The sequence below is a fragment of the Athene noctua genome, chromosome Z (assembly GCF_965140245.1).
Source record: "Athene noctua chromosome Z, bAthNoc1.hap1.1, whole genome shotgun sequence".
NCBI classification, from domain to species: domain Eukaryota; kingdom Metazoa; phylum Chordata; class Aves; order Strigiformes; family Strigidae; genus Athene; species Athene noctua.
The window spans coordinates 83010730-83037323 of record NC_134077.1 but is presented as its reverse complement, the minus strand read 5'-3'; the positions used below and the strand labels follow the sequence as shown (position 1 = coordinate 83037323).

Genomic DNA, 26594 nt, shown 5'->3' with positions numbered 1-26594 from the left:
TTTAGGAAAAATGCTGAGTGCTGCTTGGATGGTATATGGAAACAGGGAAGAGGAGAAAAAGAGGACAACGCTAAATTAGTAGCAGATTTAAAGGGTATTTGCAAAGACAGAGCAAATGTCCAGTTTGGAGGAAATATGAGAGGTGGCATGCGGGGTAAAGGAAAAAGACACAGACTGCCAAAAGGACTGCCAGAAGGAGTGCTTACTGTAAAAAGGATGGTCCTTAGAAGAGAGAGTGTCCAGTTGTAGCAGGAAATAAGGAGGTGGCGCCCATTGTGGCACTAGAGGACTGAAGGGGAGCGGAGCACGCTTCCCCAGCAGAGCCTCTGGTTACAATCAAGCTGGGAAATGAGGAGATGGAGCGCTCGGTGGAGACAGGGGTGACCTTCTCTGTTTTAAATACAGAGAGGCAGAATGAGGATCAAATATGGTAACATTTGTTGGTGCAACAGGGAAGGCAGAACAGAGACCATTTTTTACACCACTAAGATTTAAAAGTAGAAAACAATGGGTAACTCATGAATTCCTTTACCTACCAGGAGCTCCAAAACCTCTGATAGGTCGAGACCTATTAGAAAAATTAGAAGTCCAAATTCAATTTGAGGATGGGGATGTAGACGTATTCATACCAGAATCTAAATATATCCAGGCTTCAATATTTTTGTTACAGGAGGACAAATGGGATCAAGAAGAAATACCAAAAGAGACAGAAGAAGCAGTAATCCCTCTTGTTTGGGCCAGAGAGGAACCAGGGAGACCCCCGAAGGCTGAACCTGTAAAAATAACACCAGATTCGTCACTGGTAAGATTGAAAGAGTATCCCTTGAAAATTGAGGCTAGGTTGGAATTGTTACCTCTCATGCAAAAATTCTTAAAATATGGTTTATTAAGAGAATGTGAGTCTACATATAATACCCCCCTTCTGCCAGTAAAGAAATCAGATGGAAAGACGTGTAGGATGGTTCAGGACTTAAGAGCCATCAATCAAATAGTACAGGATATTCATCCAGTCGTAGCAAATCCCTATACTCTGCTCACCACACTGACAGATAAACAAGGATGGCTTACTGTACTAGATTTAAAAGATGCCTTTTTCTGCATTCCCGTGGCGCCAGAAAGCCAAGACTGATTTGCCTTTGAAGGGGAAAACCCTGAAACAGGGAGAAAGACTCAGTATACTTGGACTGTACTTCCACAAGGATTTAAGAACAGCCCGACGATTTTTGGAAACCAGCCGGCTAAAGAACTTGAAATTTGGTGACTGGAAAATCAAGAGGGTATTGTTCTTCAGTATGTGGATGATACTCTATCAGCAGGGAACACCAAGGAGGAATGTTTGCAGTTGACAATCAGCCTTTTGAATTTCTTGGGGATGAGAGGTTACCGGGTATTGCAGGCAAAAGCCACAATTGCCCAAGAGAATATAACGTATTTGGGTTTTGAAATTTTTCAGAGACACCAACAGCTGTCAGCCAGGAGGAAAGAAGCCATCTGTCAGCTACCGGCACCCAAAGCCCTTGGGGAACTGCGAACTTTTCTTGGAATGACTGGTTGGTGCCGTTTATGGATCGATCATTATGGACTGATGGTAAAACCACGGTATGAAATATTGGCAGCTTCTGCTGACTCTTGTTTCACATGGCCTGAGGACGGGAGGAAGTCCTTCAAGGAGCTAAAACAGTCACTGTTAAAGGCACCAGCACTGGCATTGCCAAATCTTGAAAAACCTTTTGTTGAAAAGTTTGTTTTTTGTTGAAAAGTTTGTCCGTGAGAAGAAAGGAATAACCCTGGGGGTGCTGGCACAATTTCTTGGGTCCTTACGCCGGGCTGGGCGGTTGCATCTTCTCTAAACAATTGGACACTGCAAGTCAAGGGTGGCCAGGATGCCTGAGGGCAGTGGCAGCAGCAGTGATGTTAATCCAAAAGGCCTGGAAGTTCACCCTAGGGCAGCAAACATACAGTTTAGACAGGGAACATTCCCCCCCCCCCCCTTTGAGACTATGAGGCTTTTCTTCCAAAAAGACTCAGAGATCTCACATTAATTTCTCAGTACCTTCACACATCAGTCAGTTGTGGCTGAGATCAAAAGCCTTTTCCTACACCTTGAAACAGTACAATAATAATTAAAATAACAGTAACTGCTATGATACTTTGGAGTTATCCTTCCAACCATCTAATTAAGGCAAATCCCAGTCCATGTAACAGCTTGTTGAACCATCCTCCTTCTAGTCCAGCATGGAAGTCATCACTTGTTTTTGCAACCTGATGAATTTTATCTATTTGTGTCTCTCAACTCCCAGTGACACTGGGGATGTGTATAAACAAACTATCATTCTTAAGATCAAGATACTCACAAACACCATGTAGGTGTAATGACAACAGATGTAACACGCCAAGAGTTGAAAGCTGAGGCTCTAAGGCAGCCTAAGTCCTACACCCACTGCAGACATGGGAAGAGGAAAGCACCTGTGGGTGTCCTGGAGGGCCGTAGCACTCAGAAGGGTTGGGCCTGGGATATCTATTTCCTTTCCAAATGAATGTCCTGTCATAAAATACAAGCTCCCAAGACTCGGTGAATGTTCCCTGGGCAGCAGCCAACAGGAAAACCCTCAGCAGATCTGAAACGTGTCTGTGATAGAAGATAAAGGGGAAACAAGGGAATTCTGAAAGATTCAGAGCCAAATCACAGCAAGTAGTTGCTTCCCACCATCCAGGTCACTGAGGGAGGGTGAGGATGGGTTCATGTGTGCATAGAGGATGACCCTGAGAAAGTCCTTCCCCTGTCAGAACCAGTCCAGCCCTCTTGATTTCAGGTCACTGCTCTCCTAAACCAAAGCCCCTCAGAGACAGGGGCAGAAAGCTGACAAAGCCTCTCCCAGGTTTCCCTCAGGAATTGCTTCTCTGCACGGTGCTGGGAGGAGATCTGTTAACAGCCCCATTCTGCATACGTGTGTCTCTGTCCGTGCTCACGCTTCCTGTGGAAGTAGCTGGGCTCCTCTGAATGCCAAGGCATGGCCAGAGGAGGCAGGAGTCTGAGGTCCTGAGCATGTTCCCAACGCTGTCTTCTGGGAGAGAAACAACCGGGCATCTACCGAGGAGCCCACTGCCCTGATTCCTCCTGCCATGGAACACGCCAGCCGCTGAAACCAGCAGCAGAAAGGTCAGCTCTCTGCACCGTCCTGTGGAAGTTCTGCCCGATGACAGTGTCACAAATCCACAGGCCATGTGTGCGGGGAAAAGGGCTGTGACACTCGCTCCTCCAGCAGCTAGCAGGCCAGATGCGAGCGCTGCAGCACTGCTGCTGTCAGCAGCTGTTGGGCACGAGCAGCATGAGAAACAGGGGAGCTCGGTGGTTATCCAGCCTGTTCCTTGGCAGGTCACTGCCTTCCACAGCGGGCTTCTTCGCTGCCTCCAGAGACGGCCGAAACCGAGCCCTGCGCAGGCATACGCGAACGCCCCGGCACAGGCACAGACACCTCCCGCAGGACAAACATCTCCCCACCTTGGAGAGGTTCCTGCTGTGTCACCCTCCGTGAGGTGCAGAGACAAGTGCTGGAGGGGGCAAGGTTACAGCTGGCCCGGCCCTTGGATTGCCCAGTCGGGTTCCCATCGGACCTGGGGCAAAAGCAGCTTCCTCTCCTGCCCGCTCTGCCCTCGGCATCTGCTGTGTGGCGGGTGGGCGGCTGCAGCAGGATTTTCTGCGGGAGGAGGCACCGCAGACACGGGCCTGGGGCTCCGGGGGCCCATGGCCGTGCCCCCCAGCAGGCGGGGGCCACCCCGGTGGGGCACGGGGGAGAGGGAAGGGCACTGGGAGAAGGGGGAGAAAGCAGCACCCAGAGACGGTGTCAGAGAAAGAGCAATTTATTGATTGATTGACTGAATAAAGAGTTGCTGCAGCCGTGCTAGTGCTGCCGGTGGGGCGGCCTCTTGCAGGGCTGGGGAGAGTCCTGGGGGCCGGGGGCCCTCCTCTTCGGGGGGCGCCGGGACCCCCCAGCGGAGCCGTCCCTGCCGCAGCTGTGAGTGGAGGGGCTGCGGCTGCAGCCCTGGGCAGAGGGACCTGCCCCCGCCGCCTGCCCCGGCTCCTCCCGGGGCTGCTCCTGCTCTGCCGGGACAGGAGCTGAGGGGGGGCGGCCGGGATCCCCGCAGAGGGCGGCCTCCCAGGTGCTGGCTTCCTCCTCCCCGTCGGGGCTTTCAGGGCTGGTGGAGGAGAGTGGGTGGGGGGTGGGAGTCCCCCACCGGGAGCTGGTGGGGCTGGTAGAGCTGGATCTGGTGGGGCTGGAGCCAGGCGCAGAGCTGTTGTTGTCCTCCTGCACAGCCTCAGGAATCAGCAGCCTCCAGGCCTGCTGGCTGCACTGGTCCTCAATCGTATTGATGATGCCATAGACCAGAGGTTCTGCATCTTCCAAAAGGTCAGGCTGCAGCACCTGCACCAAGGCCTCTGCAGCTGGGCCGCTGACGCACAGGGTGTGCAGGATGCTGACCTCTGCACAGTATGCCTGCCACCAGTTAGACCCACATATTGACCGCGGTTCCTGACGCCGCCAGAGCAGCAAGGGACTGAGGAGATGACCTTCTGCTTGGAAAAGCTCTGCCCAGACTTCGGGCAGGATTCCACCCACTGACTGTGCCCCTGGCCCTGTAGTCCCCTGCTCATCTGGGGACAGTGTCCACTGTGGAGATGACGGGGGGTGCACCACAGGCTCACGGGGGCTGTTTTCGGCCGGCCTGCGGGGAGCTGTGCCTGCCCGGCTGCTGGTGTCTGGCAACTCTTCTGGGTGAACGATGAAACACCCTATACAGTAATTCGCTCCCTGTACAGGCAGATGGACAATCTTTATTGGTTCTCTGCAGAGCGGGCACTCTCCCTTCAGATCTAACCATCGCATGATGCAGCCCAGGCAGAACTGGTGGTGACATGGCATCGTGTAAGCAACATCACATGGGGCGTCGCGGCAGATGGGGCAGATCTACTCTGTCTCCGTTTCCATGTTCACACGCTGCAGCAGGTTGGGGAGAGCTGAGGATGAGGAGCTGCTCCCAGTCGCTGATGCTGCAGCTGCCAAAGGGCGTCACGTGCTGCAAAAGTGAGAGAGACCCTGGTCACTTGCTGTCCTCGGGAGGAAGAAATGCTCAGGCCCCCGGCGAAGGACACTTTCTGGCTCCCTGAGCCCCTTCACCCGCCCCACAGCCGCCCCGGAGGGACGCTTCCCCTCACAGCTCACCTCCTCTGCCACAAGTGTGCGCGGTGGTGCCCGGCTGCCTGAGCCAGGCAGGGCTGGGGAAACCCAGGGAAAGGCTCTGGGACAGGCACCGAGAGCTGCTGACGGCACCACCCAAAGCACCACCCAGCACCGGGAGCAGCCTCGCTCGACCCTCCAGACCTCGCAGGCACGCTCGGCAGGAGGCACGAGCCAGACTGGGCCGGGCTGTGCTGGCACCCGCCTGTGAGCAGTGAGGGACGTGATGTCACAGTCCATCGCTCACTGACATCACAGTCCACCGTGCTCCTGAGGCAAAACTCCTGCTGCCTTGGAGAATGAGCCCAGAGGTACACTCTGGTTGTTGGGTGGCAGGGGATTAAGTCCAAACGTTGTCTCAGCTCTTTCCCTGCACTGAGCCCCTGCGGTGCCAGGGTCGTCACCTAAACTGTCACCTGGCCTCTCCCTGTGCCCGGATTGTTGTTGTTCTGAAGGGCGAGACCTTAAGCGTCCCGAGAAGGCTTCTGGTTCAAGACACTGATGCTGCATTCGGAAGAGCCAAGTACACAGACACACACACAGACTTACACAATTAATGTGAACGGCAAAACAGATGGACTTAGAGCGATGCCTTTACCAGAGCCCATGTACTTGTCAAACCACTTACATAAACATGAGCACAGGCCAGTCCTTTTCTGCCTTTCCAGATGATCAGGGTTAGATTTGTACTAGAGAAACATAAACTCCCCTTCACTCCCTAGATTCACAAGCACAGCATGTGCCGAGATGCCTCAAATAACAGCATGGAAATTAAGTCCGTGTAATATCTGTGCCTGGATGTCAAGCTCCTCACCCAGTCATTCTGGCCACAACAACCCCCAGCAGCGCTACAGGCTTGGGGAGGAGTGGCTGGAGAGCTGCCAGTCAGAGAGGGACCTGGGGGTGTTGATTGACAGCCGGCTGAACAGGAGCCAGCAGTGTGCCCAGGGGGCCAAGAAGGCCAATGGCATCCTGGCTTGTGTCAGCACTAGCGTGGCCAGCAGGGACAGGGAAGGGATCTGACCCCTGGGCTCAGCACTGGTGAGGCCGCCCCTCGATGACTGGGTTCAGTTTTGGGCCCCTCACTCCTAAAAGGACACTGAATGACTCGAGCGTGTCCAGAGAAGGGCAACGGAGCTGGGGCAGGGTCTGGAGCACAGGTCTGCTGGGGAGCGGCTGAGGGAACTGGGGGGGTTTAGTCTGGAGAAGAGGAGGCTGAGGGGAGACCTCATCGCCCTCTACAGCTGCCTGAAAGGAGGGTGCAGAGAGGGGGGATGAGTCTCTTTAACCAAGTAACAAGCGATAGGACAAGAGGGAATGGCCTCACGTTGCACCAGGGAACGTTTAGACTAGATGTCAGGAAGCGTTTCTTTCCAGAAGGGGTTGCTGGGCGTTGGCACGGGCTGACCAGGGAGGCGGTGGAGTCCCCATCCCTGGAGGGGCTTAAGAGTCGGGTCGACATAGCGCTGAGGGATCTGGTGGAGTTGGGAACGGTCAGTTGAGGTTAAAGGTTGGACTGGATGATCTTCAAGGTCTTTTCCAACCTAGACGATTCTGTGATCGGTGCAAGACTTCTTTGGGTCTTTCCACATCCGTGTCTCCTGTGTCACAACAGAGTCCAGTTTCAAGTTGCGCTCACACACACACAAACACAGACACACACATAAACACACACACACACACACACAGAGGGATCCCAGCAGTAGCTGGCATAAGACACTTTGCGCTTCCAACTCCTGTCCCCAAGACCTCTCGCCCCCTTCTCCCACCGCACCCTCCCCCTCCCCTCTGACCAGCCCTTCTGACTCTTTCCCTTTGTGCCCGACTTGTCTGCCTGCAGCCTCCTTTTTGCAGGTGGCAGGCATGGAATCCTTGCCTTGCACAGGAGACTGAATTGGACTGAGGCATGGTTAACTGTGAAAGCCGGCAACTTTATTTCAAGAACCTGAAGGCTCAGCTCCAGCGTTTGTGGGCGTGGGCAGGAGCGAGCAGGCCTTTGGCACTGAGGCTGCCTTTGGCTCAGCAGGCAGTGCCCCAGCAGGAGATGGCGGTGGTGCGCTGCAGCTTGAACTGGGTAACTGGGTCCTGCTCATGCTGCTGCTGGAGCCTTTTGCCCCCTTAGGACCTGCAGGAGCTCCTGCAGCAGATTAAAGAATTCCAGCAGCTTCTGGCGTGCAAAAGGACAGGGCGTAAAGCTGCCCGCTTGCGTCGGTTTTGGCCTTGGCCTCTGAAAGGGGGTCGAGGTGACGACTGGCCGTGGCGTTGGAGCAGCCGTTGCTGCTGGGCGCAGTCCCATCTGTACCAAGATCCAATCGTAAAAGTGCTGAGTGGAGGTGTAGACTCCAGGCTGTTTTGCTCTTGCACAGCCTCTCCCCCAGCTGGTCACTCCAACAAGCCAGAAGTAGTCAGCGTTGTTATCTTTGCACACAAGAGGCCCACCGCTGTCACCCTGCAGCGGAGGAGAGAGGGAGGATTAAGGTGACCGCTGGCAGCACTAGGCCTGGCCCCTTCTCTCTCACGGCACCTGCCAGGGCTGTATCCGCTGCACAGAGAGGCTCTGCTCAGGTGCTGGGGCCCCTTGTCAGGGAGAGGGTAGTACGCCTGTGGGGTAGGGCTCTCTCTCCTCTCTGCACAGTGATGCTGGATGTGTGCAAGAGGGATGTTTCGGGATTGGGATCGGGACCTGCGGGCTGCCAGGAGCGCGCGATGGGCTTTCTGGGCAGAGTCCCGGGCCTCCGGGACAAGTGGGGCCCGGGGCAAGGACCTGCAGCTGGGGAAGGGGAGGTGAGCCGCGCCAGCGGTGGGGACTCAGCGGTGGGAGGGTGGCTTGCCAGGCCAAGCCTGCGCCGGGGTGTGTTTGGGCGGCTGTGCCGGGGCTGCCTGCGCCGCCGGGCGCCGCCTTGTCGCAGGCTCCTACCTGGCAGGTGTCGATGCCGCCCTGCGGATAGCCGGCGCACAGGTTGTGGGGGTGGACGGCTCCTCCGTACCAGCGGCTGCTGTTGCAGAGCTTGACATTGATGAGGCGGACCTTGGCCTCCTGCAGGACATCAGTTGATCCTCCAGCTGTGAGCACAGAAAGGAATTAACGCCCAGCAGCTCATTGCCAGGTCTCCTGCCCTGTCTGAGTGAATCCCTTCCCCGGGGCTTGGCTTTGCCTTGTGAGAGACACTGTAGGGGCGTTTCCCTTCTGTCTCGCCTTGGGCCCCGGGCCAGGCCCCTCTCTATGGGCACACGTCCCCGCAGCCAGACTCTGGCTCTCGCCTCTGCTGTCAGGAAGCCCAACCCATCTCCCCAGAGTGCCCAGCTTGCACTCAGAACACAAGCAGCCTTTGGGAACTCACATCTTGCGGTCGTGGACCCCCAACCGCTGACGTAGCAGGTTGTCAGCTGTGACACTCGCAGCGAGGCGTCGGGCACACAGGCAAGCTGTACAGAGTCGCTGCACTGGACAGGCCGGTCCAATTCCAGCAGCGCAATGTCGTTGCTCTCCGAGACGCTGCTGTAGTGTTCGTGAACCAGCAGCCGCTTAATATTGCGCACTTGGGCCTCCGGGCCCAGCTGAGTCAGCTGGGTGGCCCCGATCACTACGCGCCACATGGTGATGTGCCTGGAAGGCAGATGGGGAGAGGGCTCAGAGGGACTCCAGCCACACGCTGCAGCAGCCCAGCAGTTCCCTGCCCTCTGCTTCACACGGGAGAGAGGAAAGCAGCGCTACGGAGGCTGCAAGTGCCCTAGCATGCCTTGGGCTGAAGGCACGTCGAGATGGTGGCTACTAGGAAGCCGTGGCAGCAGCCCAGCCCTCTCCTGAGCTGCCTCTCAGCCGGGCTCTGCAGTGCCCAGGCACTGGGTGTACCACACGGAAAGGGGACGGCAGTAGCGCGTGGTGCTGCGGACGGGGCACCTGCGAGTGCCAGGGGATATCCCCGTTCCTGGCCCTCCTTACCTGGCCTTGGTGAAGCAGTGGGCTGCTGTGAGGACCCACTGTGGACTGATGAGGGACCCTCCGCATATATGCCCCGTGCCTGCTGCCCAGGGAACCTGGATGCTGACGATCCAGGGCCAGGCCCCTGGCTGGGCGTCTGTGCCACCCACCACGCGCGAGGTGCCGTAGCCGGAAGCCATGGGCCGGAGCCCGCAGGTCCCTCTGTAACCAGAAACTCGTTAGCGTCCTGCTCGATGGGTCGCTGCTGTCCCGGCTGAAGGTCAGCCCTCTGCCCTCCCCACCAGGCTCTGCACGGACAGCGAGGCCAGGGAGCCCCGTGGGGTGGGCAGGCATCCGCCCCCGTTTCTGCTTTAGCCCTGCAGACGACTTGTGCCGGCAGCCCGGGTGCTGCAAGGAACCGAGGCTCCCACGTGGGGCTGGGGAAGTCGTGGTGTGGCCACGGGGGACAAGTGGGCACCATCCAGGGAACCCATCAGGTTGCCCGAGCTCCCTCCCAGAGTCACTTACCCACAGGTGTCCCAGGCGCCGTGCGCAGGCCGGCACAGGGCCAGCAGGATGAGGAGTGGGAGCAAACGCATGGTTGCCAGCCGCATGTGCCAGCTGCCAGAGCCGAGGGCTCCCTGCCACCAGTGCAGCAGCTGACAGAGTGCCCGCAGGGCTCACGTTGCCCACGGTGCCCTTGACAACGCGGCTGATGTCACAGAGTCCCTGGTTCCAGGTGCCTCTTGGTGGGGGGACACAACATGGGGGTTTCCAAGCAGGAGGGGAAGCAGAAGCTGGGATCGGGCGCCCCCGACAGACCCCCGCTGAATGCTCTGCTTGTGGGATGAGGGTGTGCAGGCCCCGTGGAAGCAGCAGTGCCCGGCTCTGAGCACAGCCTGCTAATGGCTAGCAGGAAAAAAACCCCGTGTGGCACCACAGCCTCTTCGGGAAGTTCACTGCCACCCTGCTCTCCGCAGCCCTTCGCCACCGGGTCCTTCCCCACAAACGTACGGCAGAGAACGTAACTACTACAGGCAGTATGTGCGTTTGGGTGTCGCAGAGCCGATCTGGTTACAGCCGCGGCAGGCGAGCAGGGCTGTGCCAGCCCAATAAACCGAGCAGCCCCAAGTAGTGTCAGCCCTCCCGCACAAAGCGCCGTGCAGCACAGGTGCAGCACTGTCCACAGGGGCCATGTCAGCCCCAGCGACACCCTCTGTCAGGCTTCCTGTCCTTGCTGTCTCTGAGTTCTCTTGCTGTTCTGGGCCAGGCAAGGGCAGTTGTGGCACCTGGTACGTGTGGCCAAGGGCATGCAGCTGCAAGCCCTCGACAGAGGAGGCTGCTCCTGCTCTCAGCCCCACGTGCCATTGTCCATGGCTTTGGCACATCCTGTACTGGCCACAGCTCGTCAGTCTGCCTTCTGCAGCTGTACGGTGGAGCCGTGCTCACATGCTGGAGCGCAGGGCAGTCACGGGAGGAAAGCAGGGGTCAGCTCCGTGCGTTGCGTTTGCTCAGCAGGGCTGGGTCCCTGGAGGCCGTGGCTGGAAGAGTGGCAGCCTCAGAGCTCATGGAAGCTGTGGGACTTTCCTGCTGGCATCCTGGCTTCTGTGGACAGACATTTATAGACAATTAATTTTACATCTTCTTTGTCATAGTTCGGCTCTTCAGGTAAATTTAACTGACGTTCTGGAACTAACGCCTGAACCTCTGTTAGGACGCCTTTTTGTGCAGCCCGTTTAGCAGCCTCATCAGCCAATCTCTTCCTCCGCTGTTGTTCACCGTCTCCTGCTTGGTGGGCCTTACAATACATCTCAGCAACTTCAGTAGGCAAGAGCACGCTTTCAAGAACCTCTAAGGCTTCTTCCTTGTGTTTGATTGTAGCTCCCGGTGAGGTTAAAAGTCCTCACTCTTTCCAGATAGCCCCATGGGCATGAACTACTCCAAACACGTATTATGAGACAGGACAAATGTTCACCACCTTCTCTCTGCTGAATTCTAACGCTCAATTAGCCAAGGCAATTAATTTAGCCTTTTGAGCGGATGCATTCGGTGACGATGATTTGGCTTCCACATCATCAGTCACAGAAGTCACCACGTATCCAGACGCACGTTGTCCATTCATAACAAAACTGCTTCCATCTGTTATATAGTTCCGAATCAGGGTTTAGGAAAGGTGTACCTTTAAATCTGTCCTGCTGGCACACACTTCCTCAATTGTTCGTAGACAGTCGTGCTCTAAGGCCTCCCTCTCATTTTGCTCATCAGACAAGAAAGTTGCAGGATTCGGTATGGCCGTTGTCTTTAATTTAGTGTCATCCTGATCTAATAAGACGGCCTGATATTTGAGCATTTGGCTCAGAGACAGCCAATGATCTCCCTTTTGTTCCAAAACTGTGATTACCATGTGAGGTACATAGACTGTCATTTGCTGCCCTAGGGTGAACTTCCAGGCCTTTTGGATTAACATCACTGCTGCTGCCACTGCCCTCAGGCATCCTGGCCACCCTTGACTTGCAGTGTCCAATTGTTTAGAGAAGATGCAACTGCCCAGCCCGGCATAAGGACCCGAGAAATTGTGCCAGCACCCCCAGGGTTATTCCTTTCTTCTCACGGACAAACAGTTCAAAAGGCTTTTCAAGATTTGGCAATGCCAGTGCTGGTGCCTTTAACAGTGACTGTTTTAACTCCTTGAAGGACTTCCTCCCGTCCTCAGGCCATGTGAAACAAGAGTCAGCAGAAGCTGCCAATATTTCATACCGTGGTTTTACCATCAGTCCATAATGATCGATCCATAAACGGCACCAACCAGTCATTCCAAGAAAAGTTTGCAGTTCCCCAAGGGCTTTGGGTGCCGGTAGCTGACAGATGGCTTCTTTCCTCCTGGCTGACAGCTGTTGGTGTCTCTGAAAAATTTCAAAACCCAAATACGTTATATTCTCTTGGGCAATTGTGGCTTTTGCCTACAATACCCGGTAACCTCTCATCCCCAAGAAATTCAAAAGGCTGATTGTCAACTGCAAACATTCCTCCTTGGTGTTCCCTGCTGGTAGAGTATCATCCACATACTGAAGAACAATACCCTCTTGATTTTCCAGTCGCCAAATTTCAAGTTCTTTAGCCGGCTGGTTTCCAAAAATCGTCGGGCTGTTCTTAAATCCTTGTGGAAGTACAGTCCAAGTATACTGAGTCTTTCTCCCTGTTTCGGGGTTTTCCCCTTCAAAGGCAAATCAGTCTTGGCTTTCTGGCGCCACAGGAATGCAGAAAAAGGCATCTTTTAAATCTAGTACAGTAAGCCATCCTTGTTTATCTGTCAGTGTGGTGAGCAGAGTATAGGGATTTGCTATGACTGGATGAATATCCTGTACTATTTGATTGATGGCTCTTAAGTCCTGAACCATCCTACAGGTCTTTCCATCTGATTTCTTTACTGGCAGAAGGGGGGTATTATATGTAGACTCACATTCTCTTAATGAACCATATTTTAAGAATTTTTGCATGAGAGGTAACAATTCCAACCTAGCCTCAATTTTCAAGGGATACTCTTTCAATCTTACCAGTGACGAATCTGGTGTTATTTTTACAGGTTCAGCCTTCGGGGGTCTCCCTGGTTCCTCTCTGGCCCAAACAAGAGGGATTACTGCTTCTTCTGTCTCTTTTGGTATTTCTTCTTGATCCCATTTGTCCTCCTGTAACAAAAATATTGAAGCCTGGATATATTTAGATTCTGGTATGAATACGTCTACATCCCCATCCTCAAATTGAATTTGGACTTCTAATTTTTCTAATAGGTCTCGACCTATCAGAGGTTTTGGAGCTCCTGGTAGGTAAAGGAATTCATGAGTTACCCATTGTTTTCTACTTTTAAATCTTAGTGGTGTAAAAAATGGTCTCTGTTCTGTCTTCCCTGTTGCACCAACAAATGTTACCATATTTGATCCTCATTCTGCCTCTCTGTATTTAAAACAGAGAAGGTCACCCCTGTCTCCACCGAGCGCTCCATCCCCTCATTTCCCAGCTTGATTGTAACCAGAGGCTCTGCTGGGGAAGCGTGCTCCGCTCCCCTTCAGTCCTCTAGTGCCACAATGGGCGCCACCTCCTTATTTCCTGCTACAACTGGACACTCTCTCTTCTAAGGACCATCCTTTTTACAGTAAGCACTCCTTCTGGCAGTCCTTTTGGCAGTCTGTGTCTTTTTCCTTTACCCCGCATGCCACCTCTCATATTTCCTCCAAACTGGACATTTCCTCTGTCTTTGCAAATACCCTTTAAATCTGCTACTAATTTAGCGTTGTCCTCTTTTTCTCCTCTTCCCTGTTTCCATATACCATCCAAGCAGCACTCAGCATTTTTCCTAAATCCCCAGATTCTGCTCCCTGCAGTTTCTGTAACTTCTGCCCGATGTTGTCTGATGCCTGCCCCATAAATAAAGAGGCTAGCTGTCCCGTTCCTTCTTCTGACCCAAAGTCTGTCAGCAACTGAAGACGGGACTTGTACAAAAACGGGACCGTGCAAACCCGGTTTTTGTCTGCTCCGAGTCCTTTCTGCAATAGGCGTAGAACTCCCCGCCTCCCCTCCCACTACTGCCTCTTCTTCACTGTCTCTTTCATCTTTTTTCTGCATCCCTTCATCTCTCCTGTCTGTTATTCACAATCCTGGCACAGTCAACATCTTTAAATCTTCCTCTGTTTCATCCCGTGTCAATTTTAATCACCTCTGCCCTATACTACAAGCGGAGCAGCACCTCTCCGAGGAATCCCTGGTGCCAGCTGAGGTTCCATGATGCCAGGATCTGTCAGGATTCAGAAGCAGAGTCCCTTGCGGGTCGCCAAAAGCGGATGGAAAAAGCCGGTCAAGGAAGAACTCTCTAAGACTCAGAATCAGAGTACTGGAAAGCAGCATTCTTTATTGCAGTGCTGGGTGCACAGGGGATCTCTCCACCGAACGTGCAGTTCTTCCTCGACCGGCTTTTTCGGTACCAGTCGGTGCATCCTGTATTTTAACCTTGTCTGTAGAGTTAATGGTAGGGTGATGTGCTTCAGAAAACTCTTCTGGGAGAGCATGTGTTTGATAAACTTCTGAACTCCAATGGTCTAAATGCTTATTCCTGGCTAAAAGAAGTTGTCTGTGTACTCTCTAGGGACTTTGCTGTCGTTTCTTACCCCTTTTCAGCTGCTGCCCCTGTACGCCACAGGGGATATTTGCTTGTAAGTGCCTGTCTCTTTTCAGTAGATGGTGGCAATCTTGTCCGATTTTTCCTCCCCTTACCGACTCTTGTTGGCTATTCAAAGGGGACTAACGAGCTTTCTGCTCAGTGCACAGTTCCTGTGAGTTGTTTAGGCTACTCTTTTGAAGTTAATCTTTGCTGTGTCAGTTTTTGGCTCGGTAAGTCAGTTCAAGTGTCTGATCGTGTAGCTCTGTGGTCAGAAATACTGACCCAAGGGAAGAAGAAAGAACACGTTTTGAGGAGAGAGGAGGATGAGGTGGTTTCTTTCAGGATCCCCAAGGAAAATCCTGTACCTTATACAGATCAGATGCCTCTCGCTTCCTTAAACTGTATTTTCATAGAGTAGTTCTGAGGCGATTAAAAGGGTCTAACCCAGGCTGATGTGATTTTTCTTCTTTCGCTCCAAGTCTGTGCTGATTGGTGTTGAGCTCCATCGGTTTCCTGACTGTTGGAGTGTGCGCAGGCTCCTGAACACTGCTGGTGGTGCAGGCGAGGAGCAGAGCCTCAGACACAGCTGTGGAGCGGAGAGGTGGGATGGCAGAGAGCAGTCTGGATTTAGATTGGTTTACAGCGTACCCAGAAACTTCCATCCTTTTCCAGCATAGCAACTGATTTAAGAAAGCTTATCATCTCTGTCTGCAGGTGCTCTGCTTTTATTCTCCTCCTGCAGTTGTGTGCATGGTGATGTGTACAGCTGGGTGTGCGTGTCGGCCTGTCCGAGCTGTACGCAGGCACCTGTAACCACGGAGGTGAATGCGAATTCTAGTGAAGGACTGAGAGTTTCTGTATTGGCGAGAGAGCTCGGAGGTTTTCTGGTGGGGAGAATGCGACTATTGGCTTTATAGGATCAGCTCTTATCCATAGAGGGATGCACATTTATCTTACCACAGGCCAATATTTTCATGATGCCTGTGCCACAGGCTGAACTCTGTATCTCAGGGGTATGGGGAAGATTATATGCTCGGGTCTGGGCTTTAACAGCCGTGCCATCTATCAGCCGACCTTCTGGCACTGTTGGTTGCCTGTGTTTGTTTGAAGATAGTTCTTTGACTACGCGGGGTGTCTCTGAGGGGCTGATATTTGTGAGGGAGCGTGTTGCCGGAGTCCTACAACAACGCTAACAATAAGCAGCGTGCCGGTGTGAATGGAAACAGTGTGATATGTTAGGCTGTCGTTTTCTTACCTTGTAGCTTTTTCTCAGATGAATTATGTGTTGCAAGCCATTAAAAAGAAAAACTTTGTCCAGAAGGACTTTTAGTGTGTTTTATCTGGCAAAGTGCTTCATGACTCTGGTTAGAATGTTAGCATATTAAAATGTAATGATTAAAGGAGAGTGAAACTTTCAACAGATTTCTGAAGGCAGTTCTGAGGAACTTTTTGCATGTGCGTGAAATGTTATGTGTGGGTGCATATGTCGGGTCGCAAACCGTCTGCGTCACTGACAATGTAAAAGTGTCATCAGCATTCAAGTTAGAAGATTAACGATGTCTAAATTAATGATGCGCTTGTGTTAGAAGACCAACGGCATCTAGATTAACGACGGCTAAAAGCGAAAGTATTTTTGCTCATTAGGGAAGAAACAGATAAGAAAGGAATCTGTAGAATAACAAAGCAGAAATTTACCTACCAGTTGTGCACGCTTAGTAGCGCTTGTTGAAAGTGCTGAGAGGAACGAGTTTTTGAAATGAGCATGCGCCAGAGCAACACACGGATTTGCTGTCACAAGAATATATAAGGACTTGTTTTTCTAATAAACATCGGAGCTTGACTGTTAACCCTATTGGTGTGTGTCTTGTCTCACAGCCTCGTCCTGCAGCTAAGGGGGTTCCTGCTACAGTTATGTACCAACTACTGTACCTGAACCTGTGTGCATCAACATACAAAACCTGACTGGAAGGTGAAACTGCTGCAGAGCAAATATTGGTGTGAGATTCAACTATTATCCCCAGGACAAAGAAACAGTTATCAAAATTACTTTCTTCAAACTTTGGATTTCGCTTACAAGCGTGGCGGATCTTATCTGTGTAATGCACCCTACTTCACTAGGGAGAGATTTTTGTCAGCAATAATTTGTATGTATGCACGTAGGCCCTGAAGAATATCAGCTAAAATGAACATGAAATTCAGTACTGGAAAGCTGCATTTTATAGTAAACGTTCTCAGGATTTACTGATCTACCGCGTTATGTGGGCAGGTATATGGGAAGAGATAGCAGTGAACAGCAGAAGGTGGGCTTGCTGAAGACAGATTTCAGATGGATGGATTTAAACTAATAGTGGTTGAAGGGGGGTTTTTGTGGTTGTTTATGGTTTTGTTTTTTTCCTTTATCTTTGAACTCATCAATTTACTGAAGGGACATAATCCTCCAGAGTGTTGGTATTGGTAACCTAACAAGCTACTCGGAAATGTGAATGCAGAAACCATTCCTATTTGGAGTTGGTCCAGGCTGTTGCTGCTGAAGCACTCGGCTAGCCTTGGCGGGCGTGACCCTGGCACGGTGGTGTTGCTCTGCTCTTTCTCGGCCGGCTCGCTGCTGCTGGCTCTTGGCTCCTCCTACGGCCAGTTGCAGTGGGCTCCTGGCTTCCCTGCAGCCGCCTGGTAGGACTTCAACTGGCCACTGTATGCTGAGCCAGCACAACAGTGCCTCTGCTCTGCTGCTTTCCCAGGGAAGTCTGGAACAAGGCTTGTGCCTCTTAATGGGAAATGAGTCACAGCTCATCACCAGGACAGCACCACCAGAACACTAGAGGTAAACTTGCACTGGCTCGTAGGGCGGGTGCAGTATCACCAGGAGGTGGACAGGTTTCGCTTCAGGTCGAAGCGAAGGTTAGTGATGGTGTTACCAGCTTCTAAACCAGGTTAGCTACTGGGAACGAACTGTAGGCTTGCCGAAGCAGCACTAAACTGGCTGCTCTCTACGAAGTGTGTGGTTTTGATCAGCTCATTCTCTCTCATCAGGCGGAAAAATAGCCCCAGGATACGAGTGCTTAGCCTACAGTCATGTTGATTTTGCTTTAGGTTTGTCTTTAGCTGTTGGAGCTTCATGAGTCAAAATGGCGTTTGAATTTACAGCCAGGTCTCACCACTTGGCAGTGTTATTTCTAGCTGTTCTCTGCTTGGCTCACCTGAGCCCATCCGCTGAAGGGCTCTGCTATTCTGCCCTGTGGGAGTGGGTGCAGCCTTCAGTGCCTAGGAACTAGTGAGGTGATAGCAGAGGGCGTTGAAGCCTTTTTTGCTTTTCCAACTGTGTACGCGCTGTGCTGCGTATTTGTCGCAACCGTGTCCAAATCCACCACTGGCCTTTCCTCTTCACGCATTTTTGCCCGTACCACGATCTTCTCTGAGCTTAGAAGGGGGGCCTCCTTTGATTCCACCAGCAGCCATCAGACACCGCGACAGTATGTTGGGGATATTCACTGATGAGGAAGTGCAGGCAGCACCTTAGACGCTTGAGAGCGCAGCACAAGCAAAGGGTCTGCTCAGCAAGGGATGTCGTCTGGATGATGTATGTAACTGTTTCCAGTCAGGGTTTCTGTCATGCTGGGTAGAGCTCTTTGAGGTGTGCAACAGGTGTGCCTCTAGTATTCACTGTATTCTGTTCTGACAAGTCTCCTTACCTATCGAGCACTTTTGTTGCAGACTAAGGCCATCATAGTTTTCTTCCTCCAAATGGAGGTATTGAAAGTGTTTGGTATTTGGTCTTCAGTTTGCCTACCACATGGCTCCTTGCACTTCAACAAGGAGGTTGGTTGCTTGTCTTGGGGACACCCAGCGATGTGGGACTGATTACTGATGACATGCGATGAATTTTCTTTGCTAACAATTGACCGTGTTTCATTTTTGCACCAGCTAGAGAGACAGATATTCACTAGCAGTCGCCAGGTTCCGCTTGCTGTCAGAAAGGGTCCAGGGTAGATTGAGACCCTCGGCGCTGTGGTATGACCCCAGAAGGAGGCTGCGCAAGATTATAGAATGAAGCCTAGTTACACGTGACCCACCAGTGCTTTTATCGCTAGAATGCTCTCGCAGTCGTGTTGTGCGTCTCCTCCCCCTCTTCCTTAAGCAGTGCACTGTCTGAAGCAGTGAATCCTTTTCATCCCGGTACGTGCGCCGGGGCTCTGTCTCGCTTGTTCAGCCTAGACTCCTACAAATCCCTTAGATTTAGCCGAGCGTTGCTGTGCTCTGATTACGCTTCCAGGATTTTTGGTAGCACAGGGGCACGGTTCCAGTGCCCAGCTGTTTAACACCTTTCACATCTGGCATTTTTCTCTTCTGGATCAGTACAGCTTCTACTTTCATTCTGCCAAGCAGAATAAAGGGCAGAAAGTGCTTCTTTGCTTAGTGCTGGAAGCCCAGGAGCTGATGGGATGCAGTAGTGAACCCGAGTGAGTGGTGAGGCTGTACCAGTGCGTAGTAGCTTACAATAGTTATTTTAAAAACGAAACTATTGAGAAGTACAATAACGGCTTACTTAAAGTGCATACTCTGGTGTGTTGAACACGCTGTGGCAGAGGTAAATCCAGGGCCTTGCCTTTGCTCCTCGTGTGGATACATGAGTACAAACAACGGAGCTGCTGGGGGGGAGCTTCCTGAACGGCAGCTCATCTGTGGAGCCACGGTAGCTGACGGGTACACTCCCAGCTTGCTCCGGCTGTGAAGTAAAACGCACTAGTTTCAAGATCCCTTGTGGCTACACGAGCTGATGTGTTTTAGCTTGTTTGCAGTGGGCTAGTAGCACCCAACCCATCGGCTACTGTGGTTGGCTGCCGAGTATAACGCTGCAAGCTGCAGGGGGGTGACTACTTATGGACGGCCGTCTGTGCCCCGAGGTGTATGTCAGACATCAGAAGATGGAGAAACCCCAGCCAGCTGACCAGTGACATTTTCGTCTTACAGGGACGCCAGAGCTCATCCAAAGATGATCGTTGTTGCCAGTCAGACCAAAACGAATTCATAAGCATCTTGAGCTTTTTGCATCTGTCTGTCTTCCCCACACAGCTGTGGTGAAGGGGGTCTGTTGTCGCTGGGATGAAGGGAGGCTGTCTAGGGTACAAACGTGGACAGAACCAGGCTCCATCAGCCCTCCTGTTCATCGAGCACCTTACTGTCCTGCCTGTTTTGGATTGTTAGTTCTCTTTGGTATTGTCTGCTATAACGTGCCCGTCAGGGATCTCGGATGCAGTCAGTAGTCAGTGAGCAGCAGCAGTGAGAACCACGTGTGCTCTGAGCGCTGTAGGCACACCCAGTCCGTGTTGTAGTTGGCATACTAAGACTTAGACCTCTGAGAGCTCAGAGGTTGCCTCTGTGTTGAGTTCTGCCAGTTTGTCCCCGTCCTGACCAGTACTTGCCTACCGTAGCCCTGAACTTCCAAAGGAGTTTTCCGCAGGGCCTGCTGCTCTGCGTCTACACTGCTGTGAGGTCTTACGGAGGCTGTGGTGGAGAGCGGAGCTGCCTGAATAGGAAATAACAAATCAGAATATGCCCCAAGCCACATAGGATGGGGCCTGCAGGGGGCAAGATGAAGCAGTGGTTGTCTGTGTGCCTTAGAGATTTGTCAGCGCATGTGGGGTGGATGTAATTGCATGGGGGTGCCTGACTGGGCAGCATTGTCTGGAGTGCTTGCCTTTTACCTCAGAGTTCCTGAAGTGGCCTGTTTTCTTCTTTCTGCAGACCATTTTAGGTCCACGTGTGCTATCTGCGGGGAAAAATACAAATATGAGAGCTGCTTCCAAGAGCACACAGACCTGCATGCCGTGGATGGGGAGTACTGTTTCGACACCCAAACTAGCATGAGAAGTCTTTGCTGTGTTATTCTGGGAAAAGGCCAAACGTGGTTCTGCAGGACCCTGTGGCCCAAGCCTGCATTTCACTCTCCTTCAGCTCATGCCTGCAAGGACCTCAGGAGGGATAGATGGCTCCCCTATTCCCCAGCCAGGTAGCTTGGGAAGTTTACAAAGCAGCAGCAATGCTATTTTGCCTCTTCATAGATACAGCATGAACACTTCACTGGAAATGGGTATGTCACGTACTTTTCTAGCTTCCCTTCCCTTCCTTCATCTCTGGAAGGCTGGAGAAATGGGCTGACAGGAACCTCACACACTTCAAGAACAACAAGTGCAGAGTCCTGTGGCTGGGAAGGAACAGCTCCGTGAATCAGGACATGCTGGGGGCCAGCGGTCGGGAAAGCAGCTTTCCAGAAGAGGACAGGGAGGTCCCAGTGGACACAACGTTGAACGGGAGCTGGCAATGTGCCCTTGCTGCCAAGAAGTCTAATGGCACCCTGGGCTGCCTACGGCAAAGTCCTGCCACGGGTGGAGGGAGCTGCTCCTCCAAGGGATTCTGCACTGGCGAGGCCACGTCGAGAGCGCTGTGTTCTGGGGTCCTTCTTCTTGTGCAGGGCTGCCCAGGAGTCCTCTGTGTGTGCCTGGAGAATGCGCCACCTCCGGCCAGAGCGACCTGATGGTGCCCCAGGAAGCCACGGCCAAGGCCTCTGTGGCTGGCTTGAAGCACCGATGCCAAGCACACAACAGAAGACGTGGGGGATGGAGCGGGCAGTGGCATGGCGGTAAGCCCCGAGGCGTGTGCCGGGGCCACAGGGCTGCTGGGTCGAGCGCCGCGGGCGGGGACAGCCCATTGTGACGTCACGCGGCCCTGCTCTGTGACGTCACGCGGCCCTGCTCTGTGACGTCACACGGCTCTGCTCTGTGACGTCACGGCCCTCGCTGCTTATATTCGGGCACCCAGCCCCGCGAGACAGCTCGCGCCTTCACTCCAGCTGAGCATTTTGGCGAGGCTTGGAGCATTGGAGCAGGCTTATGGCTCAGTGCTGGGCTTGTGCCCTGGGAACTGGGGGCTGCAGCTCTCAGTGCCCATCCCCGCAGCCACTGCAGGCTTGTCCCCGGCCCTGCCTGGCTCAGGCAGCCGGGGCACCCAGGAGGTGTCCTCTGCGCAGCACAGGTGAGTTGTACGGGGAAACTTGACCCTGGGGAGCTGGGCGGGTTTCCTTCTGGAGGGACCTGGGCTTCTCTCCCACCCCTTCCTGGGCCAGCCAGTGACCGTGGCCTCTCTGCCTCTTCCTCTTCTAGTGGGACAGCCAGCCTCCTCGGAGAGGAGGAGGAGTCCATCCCCACCAGGTCTCCTCAGCCCACCGCAGCACATGCTGAGCACGGCCTCAGCCTTGGAGAACCGCTGCCCAATATGTCAGTATACCTTGGGCAACGCAGCCTATACCATGCCGTGTCTCCACCGCTTCTGCTTGAGATGTATCCAGTGGTGGGCAGACATCAAGCCTGAGTGCCCCCTCTGCAAGAGGAGGTTGACCTCCATCCTGTACTCGCTGCCAGGAGAGGAATGTAAAGTGTTCCCGATAAGACAACCATCTGTGCCGTTGGTGGGCAGTGCCCAAAATGAGCCCCCATACAGCGTGCCAGCAGCAAGATCGTCGAGATGGGGTGCCTACCGAGGGGGACGGCAGCGGAGCCCCGTAACCAGCACCATCTTGCGTACCTCCCAATGGGGATGGGAGCAGATCCCTGTGGCCAGCACCATCTGGGGTGCATCTCGAGGGCGATGGGAGCAGACCCCTGTGGCCAGCACCAGCTGGGGTGTCTCCCAAGGGGAACGGGAGCGGAGCCCCCTAGCCCGCACCAGCTGGGGTTTCTCCAGAAGGGAACGGGTGCGGAGCCCCATGAGCAGCACCAGCTGGGGTGCTTCCCAGTGGGGATGGGAGCAGACCCCTGTGGCCAGCACCAGCTGGGGTGCTTCCCAGTGGGGATGGGAGCAGACCCCTGTGGCCAGCACCAGCTGGGGTGTCTCCCAAGGGGGACGGGAGCGGAGCCCCCTAGCCCGCACCAGCTGGGGTTTCTCCAGAAGAGAACAGCTGCGGGGCCCCATAAGCAGCACCAGCTGGGGTGCTTCCCAGTGGGGATGGGAGCAGACCCCTGTGGCCAGCACAATCTGGGGTTCATCTCGAGGGCGATGGGAGCAGACCCCTGTGGCCAGCACCAGCTGGGGTGTCTCCCAAGGGGAACGGGAGCGGAGCCCCCTAGCCCGCACCAGCTGGGGTTTCTCCAGAAGGGAACAGGTGCGGAGCCCCATAAGCAGCACCGGCTGGGGTGCTTCCCAGTGCGGATGGGAGTGGAGCCCCCTGGCCAGCCCCATGTTGGATGCCTCCAGAGAGGGATGGCAGCCCGAGCCCTGTGGCCAGCACCAGGTGGGGTGCCTCCCGATGGGAACAGGAGCGGAGCCCCAGGACCCCCACCTGCTGGGGTGCCTCCCGAGGGGGATGGGACAGGAGCCCTGTGGCCAAGCACCTACTTGGGTGCCTCCTGAGGGGGACAGGAGCAGAACCCTATGTCCAGCGTCAGTTTTGCCCCCCGAGGGGGTCAGGAACTCATCCCCATCGCCGTCAGCCATCCTCGTGCCTCCAAGAGACCACGAGATCAGCCCCGTCACCAGCACCAGTGCTGTTCCCTCACAAGGTTGGACTCCTGAGCCCGGACCAGGGCCCTCTGCCACCGCTCCCACAACAGATGCAGATGAATTGCTGGGCAGCTCGACGGCTGCTCTTCAGGGAGGGCCCAGCTACCCCCCCGCTCCCATCCCAGGGGAGCAAGAAGAACTGCAGAGGGAGCGGGGGCAGACTGCGCGACGTGTCTATGCTCCCAGGTCGGCAAGGAACAGGTTACGTCGGTCTCGGCGTGTTCTGACGAGAAAGGCCAGTAGTAGGCCCAGGGACACTTCCTCACGCTCCAAGAAGCCACCGCGCCGGTGATGATGGAAGAAGGCCCCAGGGGTAGCTGGTGGAAGAAGGGCCAGGCCAGCAGAAGGCATCTGAGGACCACCACCGGGACACGAGGGCTCTGCTCGGGACTCAGAAATGTAGCTCTCCCAGACAATAAAGACATGAAAATGAAAGAGTCCTAAGTTTTATTAACAATGTGTCTGGCATCGTTATCCCCTCCCCTGCTGCTTTCTCCCCTTTTTCTTGGTGCTCAGCTTAAATTCCCTCCCAGCTGTGCTCGGCCCCAAGGCCTCTGGGGTCAGTTTGGTGGCAGAGGGGCTATGGGGTGGATGTGATCCGTTTCCTCGGGCCATGTTAGCTGGAGGGTGTCTGTGGCACCTCCTGAGGCCTATGGGGGTCAGCGTGGACAATGTCACAGAGAACCTCTTCATGCTCACACCACTGTCTGTGGGCTCCTCTACTAGACTTGCCTACTGCCAGAAGCTCAACTGCCAACCGAGCTGTGGGCCAGCCGCAGGGGTTGTGTAAGGGCGGCTGCTGGGATTGGCCCCTGAGGCCCAGGGGGCCCCTGAGGCCCTGGAGGCCCCGTTCCGGGCACCATTTTCTTGCCAGAGAGCAGGGCCGCCCCTCGGGCACCGGGACGGCCTCCAGCTCCCCTGCTGTGCCCGGGGCTCCAGCCCCCTCCTCAGCCCAGGCCTGGGCTCCCCTCAACGGGCCAGTGGCCACCGTGTCCCGGCAGGGCCGGGGATTCTCCACGCCCCTCCAAGCGCTCGGCTGCTGCGAGTGGCACCGTCCCCACAGCCGACAGGAGCAGAGAGGGGCAGAGGGCAGCAGAGGGCCTGGCGTCCCCCGGGCTGCTGCGCAGGGGCGACGGCAGGCGTCCGCTGTAGGGCCACCGAGGTCCTTGGGGCCTGGAGCAGGGCTTTGGCTCTGAGGGTGGGAAGGCCCCTGGGGGACGGCTGTCCCCGGCTCGTTCTGGCCTCAGCGGCCCAAGGGGCGGGTGAAGGTGAAGCCGGAGCCACCCCGGCCTTGCACAGACGAGAGCTGCAGGTCAGCTCTGAGTCCAGACACTGAGATGGGACTGACTGGATCTTGGCCACGGGCTCTTCAGGGCAGTGCTCTGGGCGAAGGCTCTGCTGGTGGGTTTGTGTGTGGCGGGGCTTGGTAGCGGCAGAGGGGCTACAGGGGTGGCTGCTGTGAGAAGCTTCTCGAAGCTCCCCCGGCTCCAAGTCAGGCCTGCCTCTGGCCAGGGCCGAGGCAATTACCGACGGTGGCTGCGCCTCTGTGATAAGGTGTTGAAGAAGGGGAACCTGCGAGGAGGAGGGCAGTGAGGGAAACACCTCTGCAAACACCGAGGTCGCAGCAGCTAAAGGAGGGGGAGGGGGAGGTCTGCTGGGGCAGAGACTCCCCTCAGCCCGTGGGGAGAGGGCAGCCTGTGCCCTGCAGCCCATGGCCGTCAGTGGTGGAGCAGATGCCCTCCTGCAGCCCCTAGAGGACCCCACGTCGGAGCAGGGGCTGTGACCGAAGAAGGCCGGGACTCTGAGGGCAGCTGGCGCTGCAGCAGTCAGTCACTGGGAGGAGTGGAGCCCATCGCAGGGACCCACGCTGGAGCAGTTTGTGAAGAGCTGCAGCCCTGTGGGCAGGACCCGTGTTGGAGAAGTTTGTGGAGGACTCTCTCCGTGGGGAGGGACCCCACGCTGGAGCAGCGTAAGAGTGTGAGGAGTCCTCCCCTGAGGAGGAAGGAGCAGCAGAAACAAGGGGTGATGAACTGACCGCAACCCCCATCCCCTGCTCCCCCAACCCACACCGCAGGGGGCGGAAGACGGAGGAGAAATCGGGAGCAAAGCTGAACCCAGGAAGAAGGGAGGGGTGGGGAGGAGGTGTTTTTAAGATGTGGTTGTATTTCTTACTGGCCTTCTCTCTTTGCTTGGTAAACTAGTGGTGGTAGTGGTGAAATTAAACGGATGTTCTTTTTCTTCCCCAATCCAGTCTGTCTTTTCCCATGACCATAACGGGTGGGCCATCCCTCCCTGTCCTTGTCTCGATCCCTGAGCCTTTTGTTTTATCTTCTTCTCCTCCCCATCCCTGAGGGGGAAGGAGTGAGGGAGCGAGGGCCTGCATGGCGCTCAGTTGCCCTCTGGGCCCAAACCAGGACAGGAGTGTAGGTACTTCTCCCTGATCCATCAGTCGATTCCCGTGGACCTCCAGCAGGGTAAAAGCTGTTGAGAGCACAACACCAGTTACGGAGGAACTCTTCTACTGCTGAGGGCTTTTTCCTTCCTCCCCAGTGACTCAAAGGCAAACAGTCTGCAAAGAGAACCCTTGCTGACTGTGGTTGAGAGAAGGGAACCTGAGCTGGCTGGGCACGTGTGGCTGGTGACAGCTTGCTGCGCCTGTGCTGCCACGGTGACAGCAGATGCCAGCGTGCCCCTTTGTCCTGTGTCCTTCCAGCCCTCTGCTTTCATGGCTTGTCTAGTGCAGAAGGCAACGCCGACTTTGAAACTGTTACTGGTGTCGTGGGGGAAGGTGTCAGCTCTCTGCTATTTCCTCGTTTCTTTTTCCCTTTGTCTCGTGCTGGTTTGTCAATGCTGCTGTGCAGAGCACGTCTTTAGAGGATTGTTTTTCTTGTCTTTGGGTTAGATTTTTACTAGCCTCATGAGATCACCTGCCATTATTTTACAGAGCAAGGATCCCAAGCATTCAAAAGGGACCAGCAACGCGAGCAGTCCAGGACACACACAGCACTTTCCCCGCTATCACTATTTTTATTTTTCCACAGCACAGTTGGAAGTGCCTATGTTTACGCCAGGGGCAGTCTGGAAGACAGTCAAGCCCTTGAGAGGATAGGCAAGACAACGGTCACTCGCTGCACAAGCTCAGAGGTGATCTCCAGAACTGCTCAGGACACCGAGTGCAGAAATGCTGGGCCTTGCCCCAGGTGAAGTGAGATTATGTACGGCCTGACTGGTGGCGACGCAGGGCCTGACGTCACTCAGATGTAAGAGCCTCAAAACCTCGTAGCATCAAGAGAGGACGGGGATTCTTGTGCCGGGCCAGGCAGTGCAGTAGCAAAGGGCGCATCTGCCTCCTCAGCAACCAGCCTTGTGCCCGTAACTCTCTCGCCCGCAAGTTGTTCCTGCCCTGTGCCAGGCTTGGCTAGCATCGATTTCTGCGCAAATGCTTTCATGACTGAGCTGAAGAATTTCTCTGACGCTCAGGTCGGTTCCCTCTGTTCCCTCTTCTATGGCTTGCAAGTCATAAAAGGCTCAGAAGCAAAGAAATAATGATGGTTAGCAGGGCTTTTTGTGGGGTCACGGTGAATGCAATTCCAGAATTTGCTCCAGGCAAGAAAAACTCTCCTCCACAGGACTCAATTCACTTCTGTCCCGTAGAGCCCGAGAAGCATATAGAAGCTCCTGCCAAGTAAAGATTGTGTGGTTTACATAAACGGACAGACGTAGGAGCAAC

General features: G+C 54.5%; 1 protein-coding gene across 1 annotated transcript; it reads right to left on the bottom strand.

The window, feature by feature from the left end:
* Positions 1–7326: 7326 nt before the first annotated feature.
* On the bottom strand, positions 7327–9758 carry LOC141973704 (acrosin-like). The gene is made up of 5 exons (XM_074932549.1): positions 9688–9758; positions 9181–9381; positions 8579–8844; positions 8155–8300; positions 7327–7686 (listed from the first exon to the last, which is right to left on the bottom strand). Exons 1-5 carry the CDS (start codon positions 9756–9758, stop codon positions 7327–7329), a joined length of 1044 nt encoding a protein of 347 aa, XP_074788650.1.
* Positions 9759–26594: the final 16836 nt, after the last annotated feature.